This window comes from Cololabis saira, chromosome 20 (genome assembly GCF_033807715.1).
Source record: "Cololabis saira isolate AMF1-May2022 chromosome 20, fColSai1.1, whole genome shotgun sequence".
NCBI classification, from domain to species: domain Eukaryota; kingdom Metazoa; phylum Chordata; class Actinopteri; order Beloniformes; family Belonidae; genus Cololabis; species Cololabis saira.
The window spans coordinates 11,544,637-11,560,060 of record NC_084606.1 but is presented as its reverse complement, the minus strand read 5'-3'; the positions used below and the strand labels follow the sequence as shown (position 1 = coordinate 11,560,060).

The following is a 15,424-nucleotide window of genomic DNA, read 5'->3' as shown; positions in this document are numbered from 1 at the left end:
GCAAACAGAGATTTAGGCTTCAGAACGTCACATTATGCGACAGAAACGTCACCAGCATCATGTGGGGGGGTAGTCTAGTGGCTACAGAGGTGGGATTGGGTCCAGAGGGCCCAGGTTCAAGCCCCTGGTTGCCCCAATGGCAACCAAGATGAAACCCCTTGGCCACTTTAACAAGGCCCTTAACCCTAATTGGTTCCCCCCAAAATGGTGTGCTTGTTCTCTCAGATATAAGTTGCTTTGGATAAAAGCGTCTGCTAAATGACAGTAGTAGTAGTGTTTACAATTTGTTTGGTCAATGTTTTATATTCACGTCACACTTAATAGTAACTCCACTTCTCTGTCACTCCAAACGAAAGACTCTCATTCTTTCTTGGAAGTAAGTGGAAGTTACACCTGTCATTTGTTGATGTTTTTTCCAGGATTCCGATTGGCTAGCATGACTTTATGCTTCTCGTTACACTGCCGCCTGTAGTCTTGGCTCATAGCACCCCTTAACAGCGTATTTATGCGGGTTCGTGTAAATTATGGTATTTTTCAAAACGTAGATGGGGAAATATCCCTTAAAACATGCAGGACCAGGGAAACCCACCCCTGTTCAAGAGGTTTGAGGAGTGCCTGATGCTTTTTAACCTCTACACCCTGAAAGGGTCCCGTTTCTGACCAGACGGCAGCAGAAGGAGTAGGAGGAGCTGGAACAAAGCCGAGCACACACACGCTGGATCTGCATGTCTTTAATCTGATCAGGAGCTTCTCACATTCGTCTGCTTCCAGTCTGAAAAAAGTTCTTCAGTCAATCAGCTGTCAGCCTACATTCGTGTGTGTGAGAGAGTTCACGAGGACGATGAGGCGGGTCCGGGGAGTCGGGTGTGTGGTTGCCGCGGTAACAGACAGCTGCGCTGCCTCGTTAGCGGAGCAACACCATGGTGAGAAGACCTGGAAGAGAGTCGGACGTCAGAGATTCAGTCCATATGTGTGGCAGCTTCTGTACGTACGTGTGTGTGTGTGTGTGTGTGTGTGTGTGTGTGTGTGTGTGTGTGTGTGTGTGTGTGTGTGTGTGTGTGTGTGTGTGTGTGTGTGTGTGTGTGTGTGTGTGTGTGTGTGTGTGTGTGTGTTACCTAGAGTGTAGGCACAGACCAGCTTCTGGTTGGTGGAGACGTGGAGGCAGCGTGGAACCACGGAGCTGCTGTCAGTGTGGAGGGGGAGCATCAACACTGCAACACACAGCACTGCCAACAACACACACAACACCCACTGATACACACTGCTGACAGCTACACACACACACACACACACACACAGACAGAGAGATGAGACTGCATCACCTCTCTTTTGGAGAGTGATGAATGAATGAACGATTAAATGATGAATTAATCAATAATGATGAACGACTGATGAATGAACTGATCTGAACCCTGAACTGTCTCAGCAGGTGAAGAGACATCTCCGGCGGAGTACCCCTGTCCCCTGTCTTCCTATGGACCTTCCCTCAAAGGGACAGAACAGATTGGCCTTGGAACCAGATCCTAGTGGTCACTAGGGAAACGTTGCAGGACGTCCTGCTTTAAACCCCCTTTGCTCCGACTTCAGGTGTTAACGGAGCATGAAGGCTGGAATATACTTGCTGTTCAAAACGCGTACGCAACTGCATCATGGCTGACACACGGATCATGCGTTCATTTCACACGTCGCCGTGCATGTAGTCTGAAAAACGCGTACGGACCTGCAGTTCTGGCATCAGCAGCTCGGAGCAGCAGCAACAACAGAGGTTCAACAGAGGGCAGAATGCTTTGAAGAGAGCTGAGCAGAGCGCTGCTAAACACAGCGGTGATGGTGCTGGTGGGTGTTTTGTCCACCGATCAAACGTCTGAGTTGGTTACAGAGGTACTTCAGTCATCGCTCGACCGACATCGACTTTGCTCCAGATATTTCGGTAAATGAATCTCCTGACGACATGCGCATGCACGCTCCAAGCTTGTAACTCGTCCCAGTCAGGTAGCGCAGGATGACAGCCAGCTCTCTGCTGTTGTGTCTGGTTCTGAGCTGAAACAGCGGGACAATCCCACGTAACACGTCGTCAAACCAAACGGAGCAAATACAGAAATATCTTCGCTGTTTCTCATCAGCAGGACTAAGAACCCTCCAGTCTTCCAACGGCTCTGGTTGAACGACCCGACAAACCTTCTCCGATCGCGCTGTTTTCTTTACCGAGATCACAAGAAAAGCAGAGCAGTGATCTCTCCATCTCGTGTTGCTGTCTTGTTTATTTATCTTTATTCCCCCAGCTGGTTTATCAAACTACTACCAAATATTTTATTACTTTTCTAACTATGCTCTGCTTACTGCCCCCAACCGGTCACCGCCGGTACGACGCTCTCCTGGCGTGGTGGGCGCTAACGGACGCAGGTGCAACAGCAGGGATGTTCCAGCCGTTGGGGTTGGATGCAGTCTCTTGGATTTATACTTGGGCTGGAGCTGGTCACCTGCTGCTTTCCATCTTAGTAACTGAAACAGCCGAGGCTCATGGGTAATGAAGTCATGTATTTGTTCCCTGCTCTCTCTGGAGTGCAGTGATGTGGGGGTCTCTCACCTGGACAGGTAGGAAGCCGCAGGCGCGTCTGCGTCGGCACCAGCAGAGGAGACAGAGGACTGAAAGCAGGTAGCTTCTTCTGCCTCTCCACTCCTCCTCCTCGTTGTCTGCTCCTCCTCTCTTCTTCTCCTTCCTCTCCCCCGTCGCCCTCTCTCAGCTCCGCCCAGATCTCCCGTTCTCCCACCTGGCCCCCTCCTCTGACCTCCATGCGGAACCGGTCCCTGCGGCCCCAGTTGTGAGGGGAGACGTCGAGGTGACGCACCACCCTGGAAGGAAAAAGACGGTGCGTCCGAAATGCCATACTAAACAGTATATACTCAAAAAGTATACTTAAGTTCGGCACACTTTTGAATAAATATCAGTAGTATGCATTAATTCAGACGTAATACTCAGAGCCACACGGCACTTAGCAAGCAAACCCCGCTGCATTGCATTGTGGGAAGTTTCTGCTTAGCTAGTGTCCATCAATCCATACTAATACATTTCTCCGGAATGAGTATGGATAGAGCATACTATTGAGTACATACTAATGTTTTGTACGCATTAAAAAATCTCACATACTGTTTTTGCTACTCATTAGGGTGGAAGTATGAAATTTCGGACGCAGCTATTGACCTCTGAGGGTCTGTTACTGAGCGCTGGCGGCGCCCAGGCTGGTGGCTCTGCCAGCGCTCCAATTAAATTCTATAGAGGGTCTGCATTGACGTCACTTCCCCACTGGACCAGCCCCCTTACTTGCACTGGACTGGCAAAACATCAGCAAAAATGGCTGCAACTAGTGGAGAAGACGGGATAAAAGCCGATTATCGGCTTAAATTAAAATCAGTTGGACTTGACAGTGACCCGTACAGTTACCTGAAGAACCAGTGGTCCATGGACATTAATATTTGGCCACGAATCCAGTTTCCTGATATTTATATGTACTTAATTTCTACGCCGGGGAAATACACAAAGCAAAGCTTGAAGGCATACAAAAGACTTGACGCTTGGTCCTACTCCAAGACAGGATTTGTTGGCGAAATTAAAGTGATGAGGACACTGAACTTTATGATTTGACCGTTTAACTTTAGCTACCCAAAAATCCAACATTACCTGATACAAAATGGGAACCGCAAATCCAGGTTTTGGTGTCTGGAATCCAGTTGTTTCTGCGAATTGCAGCGATCCATTTGTCTCTCTTAAGCTTATTTTTCGTCAGTCTGTAAAACGATAACTCCGATTTCTTGGTAAATCTATGAGTACAGTCGATCGCACAACAGCTCTTTACCATTTTAAATGTTTTCCAGTTGCTCAAACTGAAAGTCTACGCTGCCACTCAGTCTTTCTGCCACTCAGTGGATGAAACCCGCTGTGAAGTCGCATCTGTGACGTCATGCGCATTCCCCTATTCAATTCAGTTTTATTTATATAGCGTCTATTACCAGATACCATAACAGGACCCCCGAGTAATTATTACATAACATAAACAATGGCAGGTGAAAACTCCCCTGCGCTCCAGCGCTCCAGCGCCCTGAACATAGAAAGTTCCTTCTTTCAGGTCCTCACCAGCTCAGAGTGGTTCTGAGACCTCGTCCCCATCTCCATCATGACTTCTTCATTTCACTTACAGTAATCCCTGGTTTTTCACAGGGGTTACCTTCCAAAAAGAACCCGTGATAAGTGAAATCCATGGTGTAGTAACGTTTATTTTTTTTATAATTATTATAATGTTCCAAATAGTGGAGATCAGCGCCGCCCCGCCGCGACCCGAGTAACTGGATATGAACGGGAGAATCGGCGCGGAACGTTTTGTCGACATTATGGGTTTGGAGGAAATTTGCAAACTTAAATTTGGCAAGCTGTTTTATGTACATGTACAGAACACAATTCACAATGAAAATCCGTGAATCAGCGAGACGGTGAAAGGTGAACCGCGTTATAGCGAGGGAATACTGTATTGTGTTTGGTTTTTGACCTGGACCTGGACCTGAATTTGGTTCTTAACCTGAATTTGGACCTGAATCTGGATCTGGATATGGACCTGAACCTGGAGTTTCCTGCAGCAGGAAGTATCTTAACCTGGACCTGGATCAAGTCCCGGACCTGAATTTGGTCCTTAACCTGAATCTGGGTCTGGACCTGGATCTGGAGTTTCCTGCAGCAGGACACATCTCAGTACGGTCTGGAGTACTTACAGGTCTACGCAGGACTTGGCGGCGACGCTGCCTTCAGCCTCCACCACCCTGTATAGGGAGGGGGCCGTGCACCAGGCTGGGGAGACAGAGAGAGGCAGTAAGGACCCACGGGCCGGCGGGGGGCGGTACCAGACCTACAGACAGGAAGCACCCACTCTTGAAGCGGATCGTGAAGCCGTAGGGGTTGTAGAGCGTCAGGACCCTGCGGTGGGAGCTCCTCTGGTCCGAGTGGAACACCAGCTCGCCGGGGAACAGGAAGACGGGCAGCGGCGCCGCCGCGCTCCCCTGCCCAGCGCATCGTCCCTCATGGCCGTCGCTCCTCATCACTCCGCCCTGCGTGGAGCCTCGCCCACTGCCATGATCTGAGCGGTGTCATCGGAGGCGTGGGGGGGTGGGCTCACAGCATGGACACCTGCAGGAAGGAGCGGAAAAGTCCAGGGTCAAGGAGCAGACCGTCCACAGAGAAACCCGGACCGTCCGAGGTCTGGATTCTTCCGTAACGGTCGGATCTGTAATCTGTAAATTCCTGCATTCAGTGATTCGGCAGGTTCTTCTTCTTCTCCTTTCGGCTTTTCCCTTCAGGGGCCGCCACAGCATATCAGTGGCCTCCATCTGAGGCCCCGTTTCCACGTAGCAAAAACTGTGGTGTTTTCAGTCGTTTTGGCTGTTCGTTTACACAAAAACGAAGCTCAAAGTCACCAAAAACGATAATTTCTGAAAACTCCTGCCAAAGTGGAGATTTGCAAAAACTCCGTCTTCATGTTTCCTTGTAAACGGAGGGAAACGGACATTTAGGCTGCAGAACATCACATTATATGAGTGAAACGTCACCAGCGTCATTGCTGCGACCTGTGTTTACAATTTGTTTGGCTACTGTAGTTACTCGTGTCATTTGTTGATTATTTTTTTCCAGGTTTCCGATTGGCTAGCATGACTTTATGCTTCTCGTTACACTGCCCCCTGTAGGTTTGGCATGATCATAGCACCCTTTAACAGCGTATTTATGCAGGTTTGTGTAAATTATGGTATTTTTCAAAACGTAGAGGGGGAAATATCCCTTTTTATTTTTGTTAATACCCGTCTATGTGTAAACGTGGCCTGAGTCTGTCTTCTGCATCCTCTTGTCTTACCCCAACTACCTTCATGTCCTCTTTCACTACATCTATAAACCTCCTCTTTGGTTCCTCTGGGCCTTCTGCCTGAAAACTCACCATCCTTCTACCAATATTTTCACTATCTCTCCTCTGGACGTGTCCCAACCATCTCAGTCTGACCTCCCCGACTTTATCTCCAAAACCTCTAACATGTGCTGTCCCTCTGATGTCCTCATTCCTGATCATATCCAGTCTGGTCACTCCCATAGAGAACCTCAGCATCTTCATCTCTGCTACCTCCAGCTCTGCCTCCTGTCTTTTCCTCAGTGACACTGTCTCTTAAACAACATGGCTGGTCTCACCACAGTTTTGTACACCTTTCCTTTCATTTTAGCTGAAACTCTTTTATCCCACCTGACACTTTTCTAATTCTTTATTGATTTCATAAAATATTCCAATTTTTTTAGATTCTTTTTTTGGGGTTTTCATAAGCTGTGAGCCATAGTCATCAAAATTATAACATATAATAACATATAATAAAGGCTTGAAATATCTCACTTTGCATGTAGTGAGAAATAATATATTTGTTTCACCTTTAGTTGAATTTACTGAAACGAATTAAGTTTAGCAATATATTCTAACTAATACTCTAACGCATTACTTTTTAAATTCAGTAACGCAATTACCGTTACCAAATGGTGCGTTACTCCATTATTTCTGGCTACAGTGAAGCTTTGTTTCCACACGCAGAGACCAGAGGAAACGTAGTGGGAATGTGTGTGTGCTTTCAAAAACATGACTGGTCATGGCGAGCCAAGATAGCAAGGCGAGTTTCGCAACGTGGAGATATTGTCATTACAGTAATCCCTGGTTTTTCGTGGGGGTTTCGTTCCAAAAAGAACCCGTGATAAGTGAAATCCACGAAGTAGCAACCCTTTTTTTTTTTTTTTTTTTTTTTTTTTTACAATTATTATAGAAGGCTTCATATTGTGGAGATCAGCCCCGCCTCGCACGTATTCCACTGCTCCTCTGACTGACCCTGCATCCCGACTCTGTAGCGTCTTTTTCTTCTAAAGCCGCGGTGCGGGTGTGTTTTTTCCAGAGAAGAACATAGTTATCAGTCGTTGTTGTCGCTCTTTTTTCTTCTGGGCAAAAAGATTCTGCAGAACACAATGCACAATGCAAATCCATACAGTACCATGCTGAAATGAAGGCTAGAGGGTAGGAATGGGCGATATTTTACCGTTCATGATATACCGTCGAAAAAATTCCCCCAAGAATTTGTCATCTCGCGGTAAAAACGATAAATTCCCGTTGATGACGTTTTTGTGTGAAGCTGATTTATGGTTCTGTGTTAAATTGTATTGGTATTTTTTTTATCGTTATCGGTAGTGCTGGACAGTATACCGGTCCATACCGAATACCAGTGTTTATTTTTCTTATGATATGAATTTTTCATATACCGTAATACCGGTGAGTATGTACAGTAGCGCACACAACGTTGGGAACGCCGCGCGGCGCTACGTTCCGCCGCGCGCCGCTGGACAGTGTTTGTTTCCCCTACCACTGTATGGGCCCGGTGGGGCCGCCAGGCCAACGAGACCCCCCGCTAGGCCTAAAAAAAAAAAAATCAATGATCATTTACGTTTAAGAGCCTCTGCAGCTGTTCTGCAACGGGAGTCAACCTGCTTCGTTGCCTAGTAAAGCCTGAGTTATGGTTCAGCGTTAAATCGACGTAGAGCCTACGCCGTAGGGTACGCAGTGACGTGCACCGTACGGCCGCTCGCTGCGTATCCTACGCCGTAGGCTCTGCGTTGGTGTAACGCGGACCATAAATCAGCCTTAACGATGCGAGTACCGCTGCTGAGAGCGCGGGCATATTATTATACATTATGGGATGTATAGAGTTTGTAGCCAGCCAACTATGGTGCCGGCCAAAAAAAGAAAAAATATCGCGGGCAACAGACAACATGATATAAAGAAATGTTTCTGCCAGGTCCGTGTGTTTGTGTTTGCATGTGACGCTGCAGGGAAGCATGAAGGAAAACACAGCCCGACGACACACCATGCGTCCGCTGGGTCCTAGCGCCGGCACACGTAGAGCCAATGTTATTTTGTGTGTGTGTAATAAACAACTAGCACGTTTATATTTTGCATTTTGTTTTCTTACTGTACCGAAAATGAACCGAACCGTGACCTCCAAACCGAGATACGTACCGAACCGAGATTTTTGTGTACCGTTACACCCCTAGAGGGTAGGGATGGGCGATATTTTACCGTTCTCGATATACCGTCAAAAAAATTCCCCACGGTAAGAATTTGTCATCTCACGGTAAAAATGATAAATTCCCGTTGATGACGTTTTTGTGTGAAGCCTGATTTATGGTTCTGCATTAAATCCACGCACAACGTACGTGTGCGGGAAAGAAAGAAAGAAAGAAAGAAAGAAAGAAAGAAAGAAAGAAAGAAAGAAAGAAAGAAAGAAAGAAAGAAAGAAAGAAAGAAAGAAAGAAAGAAAGAAAGAAAGAAAGAAAGAAATATTCCTGTTGATGACATTTTTGTATTGGTATTTTTTTTATCGTTATCGGGATAAATGCCAGAAATGATCATGATAATTTTTTAGTCCATACCACCCATCCCTACTAGAGGGGCGTTATTGGGAGCATTTAAAATAATGTTTTTTTTTAAGTAACTAAAAAGTTACTTTTCATAGTAACGCATTACTTTTTGGTCTAAGTAACTGAGTTACTTTTTAATTAAGTAACTAGTAACGGTAACTAGTTACTATTTTTCAGTAACTAGCACAACACTGTTTCTGACACAAACATCAACAACCGTCTGAATAATAATAATAATAATAATGATGATGATGATGATGATGATGATGATGATGATGATGATGATGATGATGATGATGATGATGATAATAATAATAATAATAATACTGATAATGACCACGTGTGACGTCACGCAGCAGATAAACAGGAAGCCGGTTGTGTGTTTTGCTAACAGAGGCTAACAGATCCGTCACAGACAACCGCAGAAACAACCTCAAAAACAAGCGCAACGCGCGGTAGCAGAGAGCTCCAACTGTCCGCCGCTCGGGACTGCGAGGGCCCGGCGTGAAGACGCGGTTTATGGCAGAAACAAGTGCGAGTGTCTGCACTCACCGGCAGACGGTGTCTCTGTCTCTGAGAGCCGCTTCATCCCGCAGAGCCCGCCTCCAGCTGGAGTCTCAACCAATCAGCCTCGAGAACGATCTTTCCGCAGCTTCTTATTGGACGTCGGTGCCGTCACTCACTTCAAAAGGCTTTCTTAGGTGAACGGTGCCGCCATGTTGGTTGAGGAACAAACATGGAATGATGAGAATTTCTTAAAAAAAGATTTAAATTTGAGGTAGATCAATGTTCCTTCTGCGAAAAGGATGAAGAAACACTGGATCATTTGTTTTATCAATGTCCTTTGTATCATTGTTTCTGGACAGACATACACAATTGGATATCTCTTAAAATTAATAATGTTCCACCTTTTGAATATAAATTCAAAATATTATTTTCATATTATTATTATTATTATTATTATTGTTATTATTATTATTATTTAATATTGTATTATCATTTAATATATTATTATATATTAATATTTAATTAATATTATATCAATATAATATATATTAATTATTATTATATATATTATTTAATATATTAATATTATTAATATTTAATTATTATTTTTATTAATTTATTATTCATTATTATTATTATTGCCATATTATTTTCTTCATGGATGATTTGGAATTTTCTGTTTCTGATATTATTGATATAATTTTGTTACTGGGTAAGTACTATATTCATTGTGCCAAATGGAGAAATTGGTAAACCCTCCTTCCAGGGTTTTATTAACAATTTAAAGATTTTTTTCACATGTCTCAAAAGAATAGAAAACAAAAATGCAAGTAAAATAAGTCTAGACATTGCTCGTTATTTGTTATTCTAATTTAATAATTCCTCTCCTTGTCTATGCTCCATTATGTGAATTTAAATGCTTAATTTATTTTGTTTTTTGTTTTTTGTATTACTTACAAGAATCCCCCTTTTTTTTTTAATTTTCCTTTCTTTTCATATTGCATTTAAATTGATATTTGTCCATTATCCTCTTTGAGAGTTTGTATATTTTCAATAAAGTTTTGTTTAAAAAAAAACATGGAATAAAAGGGATGTTTCTATCTTTCTTGTGGACCTCATAGTCAATTAGGCCTACTTCTATGGAGCTAGAACAGTCTCATAATTCACAAATGCACAGGACAAGTTTTACAAATGCACGGACCGATTTGCAAATACACACACCGTTTCACACGTGCACAGAACAATTCACACGTGCGTAGGACAAGATATACAAATGTATTTTTGATGCACACACAAATATAACCTGATTTACAAATATTTTTTTGTCTGTGAGCTGCGCTGGATTTGTGTGTGAGTTTTGAGACTCCCCTGACGTGACTAGATCCACAAATAGGTTTTTTTAACACGGAAGGATCTGCAACCAATCAGATTAAAGGGGCGGATACACCTGCTGTTTGAACTGCGTTAGTGCCGTTCGCTTAGAAAAGTGATTAATATTTCAAGTTAGTGGAGTAAAGATAAAAAACAGTTACAGGAGATAAAAAATAAATAAACAGGATGGAGAGGAGATCACTGCTGCTTTTCTTGTGATCCCGGTAAATAAAACAGCGCGATTGGAGATGGTTTGTGGGGCTGTTCAACCAGAGCCGTCGGGACTGGAGAGCTCCAAGTCCTGCCGATGCAGCACCTGATGATGAGAAACAGCGGAGATTTTTATATATTTGCTCTGTTTGGTTTCACGAAGTACTGTCCCGCTGATTGAGCTCAGAACCAGACAGACCGCAGCAGAGGCTGCGCTGCCTGACGGGGACGAGCTGCAGCAGCTGCAGGTCGAGCAGCAGCGCATGTCAGGAGATTAATTTACCAAAATGTCTGGAGTAAAGTCGGTATCAGTGACTGATAACCGAAGACCTCTGTATCCAGCTCAGATGTTTGATGATCGGTGGACTAAACCCCGACCAGCATCATCACGGCTGCATCTTCCCACGAGCATGACTCTGCACCGGGAATGTGTTGATCTGCCACCGTTTTGACACATGTTTGTCTCTGTGTGGTGGCGATGTCACATCATAAATGTGAGGATAACAGCTGCTTGTATCTGACCTCCGTGTCTGGTCACTGTGGTCAGCTGGTGTCTGACCGGGACCAGCGCCGCTCGCGGCCAGAGCCAGAACACGACCTGCAGCAATATTCACCCCCGTCAACAGGCTCGTTCTCCTGAAAGACACCTGTAGTTCAAATACAGAAATATCTCAGCTGTTTCTCATCATCAGTTGCTGCATCGGCAGGACTTGGAGAGCAGATCCCGACGGCTCTGGTTGAACAGCCCGACAAACCATCTCCAATCGCGCTGTTGTATTTACCGGGATCACAAGAAAAGCAGCAGTGATCTCCTCTCCATCCTGTTTATTTATTTTTTATCTCCTGTAACTGTTTTTTGTCTTTACTCCACTAACTCGAAATATTAATCACTTTTCTATGTGAACAGCGCTAACGCAGCTCAAACAGCAGGTGTATCCGCCCCTTTAATCTGATTGGTTTAGAGTAAATCGTCCCCCACGTAGGTCTGCTCTTATGATTGGCTGGAACAAATGAAGACATCTGATTGGTTGCAGATCCTTCCGTGTTAAAAAAAACCTATTTGTGGATCTAGTCACGTCAGGGGAGTCTCAAAACTCACACACAAATCCAGCGCAGCTCACAGACAAAAAAATATTTGTAAATCAGGTTATATTTGTGTGTGCATCAAAAATACATTTGTATATCTTGTCCTACGCACGTGTGAATTGTTCTGTGCACGTGTGAAACTGTGTGTGTATTTGCAAATCGGTCCGTGCATTTGTAAAACTTGTCCTGTGCATTTGTGAATTATGAGACTGTTCTAGCTCCATATACTTCCCTTTTCTGATAGGATTTTATATTGTCATATATCCTAATTTGAATACCTAAATAACTTTTTCCAGTGTGTTTTTTCCTCATGAGTCTAACATTGATCCACATTTCTTCTTGCTTTTTATTTTAACATAGAGCTTCTAAGTCACTGCAGATCAGAATCAGAATCGGAATCAGAATCATGTTTATTTGGCCAGGTCAGGTCAGACAAGACATGGAATTTGACTCGGTTATTTTAGCTCACTCACAGTAAATAGGTAATAGACAATTGGCAGCTCTTATTAACATACAGGATATACAATTTTTAAAAAGTGAAAGGTGCAGCAATCGAGGTAGACATGATTATTGGAAGGTGCATTGTCACAGCATATGATTGTGTTATTATTATTATTGTCAAAATGTCATTATCAAAATGTTTTGTAAACTATGTAAACATTTAATTAATGAATATTAAAACAAATATGTTTTGAAAGATAATCTAGTGGTTGTTTTAATCCAATATGCTACATCTGCCAAGACCATGAAGGAAAATAAGGGAACTTAGTAGCGGAGTGGGGAGTTAAGGTGAAGAGTGAGATGGCAAAGCCTAAACAGGACAAGCTGAAGATCCAAGTATGAACTCTTAGGTCATTTAAGTTTGAATCAGAGCTGCATCGAAGCAGGTCCAGAACCGAAGGACAGTTGGTCCTGATGACAAACCGGTGATGTGTGGCAGTGTCTTAAATAAATCAACCAACAGCATCTTGGAGGCTGACACAATGTCTGAGTAATGGAGGTAAAGTATGCTGTTACTGCCTTTCAAGAACAAGAGTGATGTCCAAAACTGTAGCATCTCTGCACATCGAATGATGAGACAAAGACGATCTGGAAATATTTGGTGGAACATTCTGGGAGGAATTCTGGGAGTATGGTAGAGTGATCCAGGAAATATATGAGGTCCAGGAAATAAATCAGGTCCAGGACATGTATAATGTTCAGGACATGTGTGAAGTCCAGGACATTCAAATTCAAAAATACTTTATTTATGCCTGAAGAGAAATTATTATCATTAAGCCTGCACACTCTTCACATTAAAAATTACCAAGTTAAGATTTTTAGAATTTAGTTAAAATAAAATAAAAATATTCCTGAAAATCATATGGAATCCATATGTACATTGAGTCTCTGTTTTTTTTTTTTATTAAACTATATCATTTTCATTTTTCATTCATTTTTCATTTTCATTCCGCTTGGTACGGTAATTTATCTGTACAATTAAGGTCCAAGTTGGTTGGTCTCATGCAGACGGCATGGAAGATAACAGGTGTACAGGTACAACCACACCTGCAGTCCACCTATGAGCAGGCTGCTCTAAGGCTGGCCAACAAGATCATATGCGATCCTTCCCACGTGTTACACAGTGAGTTCCAGTTACTGCCATCAGGGAGGAGGTTTAGGGCCCCACGCTGTAGGCTAAATAGATTTAAAAACTCTTTTATCCCATCCTCAATAAGGCTACTTAATAGCAGCAAATGAAATATAGAGGAGGGCAGAGGTGTCAAAAGTATTCACATTCATTACTCAGGTAAAAGTATAGATACTAGAGTTTAAAAATACTCCTGTAGAAGTTGAAGTATTAACTCAAGTTTTTTACTCAAGTAAAAGTATAAAAGTACTGGTTTCAAAACTACTTAAAGTATAAAAGTAAAAGTAATGTAAGGGGGAAAAAGCCATTAAGGACAAAAGCCATTGAAAATGAATGCATCTTAGTATAATGCAAATATATTAAAGAAGCATATATGTGTACTATTGAGCATTAACATGTGTTTCAGAGAGCAGGAGATATGATGACTAGTTGCCTATAAGTATTGTAATGGTGCAAAAAGTCAAACTTCAGAGGCATGTTATCATTTATCCTAACCTTTATTGGAATGTACATCCAAGTTTAGTTGCAGGAATCTGAGGGAACGGATGTAAGAACAAAACTGGACAAGAACATCTGAAACAAGCACAACCAAAATCACTCTATCCGGATGGAGCAATTTAACTGGATAGTTTTTTCTTAAAGGCCGAAATGAAATAGAGTAACGAGGCTGTTTTTAAAATGTAAGGAGTAAAAAGTACAGATAATTGCGTGAAAATGTAAGGAGTAAAAGTAAAAAGTCGTCCCAAAAATAATTACTCCAGTGAAGTATAGATAACCAAAATTTCTACTTAAGTAAGGTAACAAAGTATTTGTACTTTGTTACTTGACACCTCTGACTGAAGGAGGGTTATCTTTGAACTGTGTTATTGAAACGGTATCATCTAGTTAGTACACACACTCTGTGGTCTATGTCTATGTAAATATGGTGTATGTTCTTGTCCTTGAGAAGTCCCTGTCCTTTGTTGTTGTTGATTCTTGTTGTCTGTGTTTCTATGGGCGCAGCATGGGTTAAAGCCCAACCCGAATTTCCCACACGTGGTGGGACAATAAAGTGAATCTTATCTTATCTCTTCTTACACGATATAAAAGAGAACAACAACCACAATACAGGAGACTTAAAAACAACAGTGATACAAAAAGAAAACAGTGTCAAGTGCAAGTGTACAGACATGAAAGCCAGTGGTTCCACAACATAGATGTGAACCTGACTGAGCTAAGTGCAGGATTCGTTAAGCAGGTAATAATGCTATTTAAAGAGTTAGATACTCTACATATAAATGTATATATCAAATTCCGTAGCACAGCAGCACCGGTTGGTACTCCAACACTAACAAACAGATGACTGTCTGGCACTACAGCTCCTTGGGACTTTAAGAAGCAGCCTCATACAGTCATTATAAGCCAAAGTGAGCCTCTGCATGCTGCTTTTCTTGTACCAACACCACAAGTGGCCAGTGTATAGGGATGTACAATATGTTTTAAACAAAGACATTTTAACATCCACCGAGCACATGCTGAATTTGTGCAGCAGCATATTAGCTTGGTCATACATTCTTCGACACTGTCTATAAATATCTCTGTCATCAGAGAGATCATTAGTCATAAAATGACCGAGGTACCTTTTATTGTGTTAAATTTCATTATATGAATGTAAATGAATTAATTATTCACTCATTAATGTATTTCTAGGGTTTTTTAGGTTACACTCTCTGAATTACGTTATTACCGGATGTGTATGGAGTGGATTATGAAGCTAAAACTGCGTGAACGTCCAGATTTACGGGTTCAAACGGAGCCCTGAAGGCACCGCACCGCGCCGGTCCTCGGCCTGTGATTGGTCCTCGCCGGTGTACTGCCAATTTCTGCTACCTGACGAGAAAGCTACTTTGTGGTTCGCACAGTCGATTTTCAAAGTTTGATTGCCATGCCAAATTGATAATATGGGATGTTGAGTATTTTGATCCTTCAAAATACACTACCCATAACATGAATTGCATTACACTTTGTGAACATTATACGATAAAGAGAAAAAAAACAATTCTGTCGTTTTATTTGATATGCATTCAGTCATTCGCCTTTATTTAACCAGGCAGGTCATTAAGAACACATTCTTATTTACAATGACGACCTGGCAAACGACAAGGACC

At 42.7% G+C, this 15,424-nt stretch overlaps 1 protein-coding gene across 1 annotated transcript; it reads right to left on the bottom strand.

Moving 5' to 3' along the window:
* Positions 1-613: 613 nt before the first annotated feature.
* Positions 614-9,078, bottom strand: LOC133420300 (motile sperm domain-containing protein 1-like). Its single transcript, XM_061709961.1, has 6 exons — positions 9,026-9,078; positions 4,917-5,173; positions 4,762-4,837; positions 2,588-2,853; positions 1,116-1,271; positions 614-933 (listed from the first exon to the last, which is right to left on the bottom strand). Exons 2-6 carry the CDS (start codon positions 5,083-5,085, stop codon positions 905-907), a joined length of 696 nt encoding a protein of 231 aa, XP_061565945.1. The 5' UTR covers positions 5,086-5,173; positions 9,026-9,078; the 3' UTR covers positions 614-904.
* Between the last annotated feature and the right edge of the window lie 6,346 nt (positions 9,079-15,424).

Coding starts and splice junctions, on each gene's coding strand:
- LOC133420300 (XM_061709961.1), bottom strand. CDS start 5,085: ATGAGGAGCGACGGCCATGAGGGACGATGCGCTGGGCAGGGGAGCGCG. Junction 2,854..4,761: donor GCCAAGTCCTGCGTAGACCT/GTAAGTACTCCA, acceptor TTTTCCTTCCAG/GGTGGTGCGTCACCTCGACG. Junction 1,272..2,587: donor GCGGCTTCCTACCTGTCCAG/GTGAGAGACCCC, acceptor GTGTGTGTGTAG/CTGTCAGCAGTGTGTATCAG.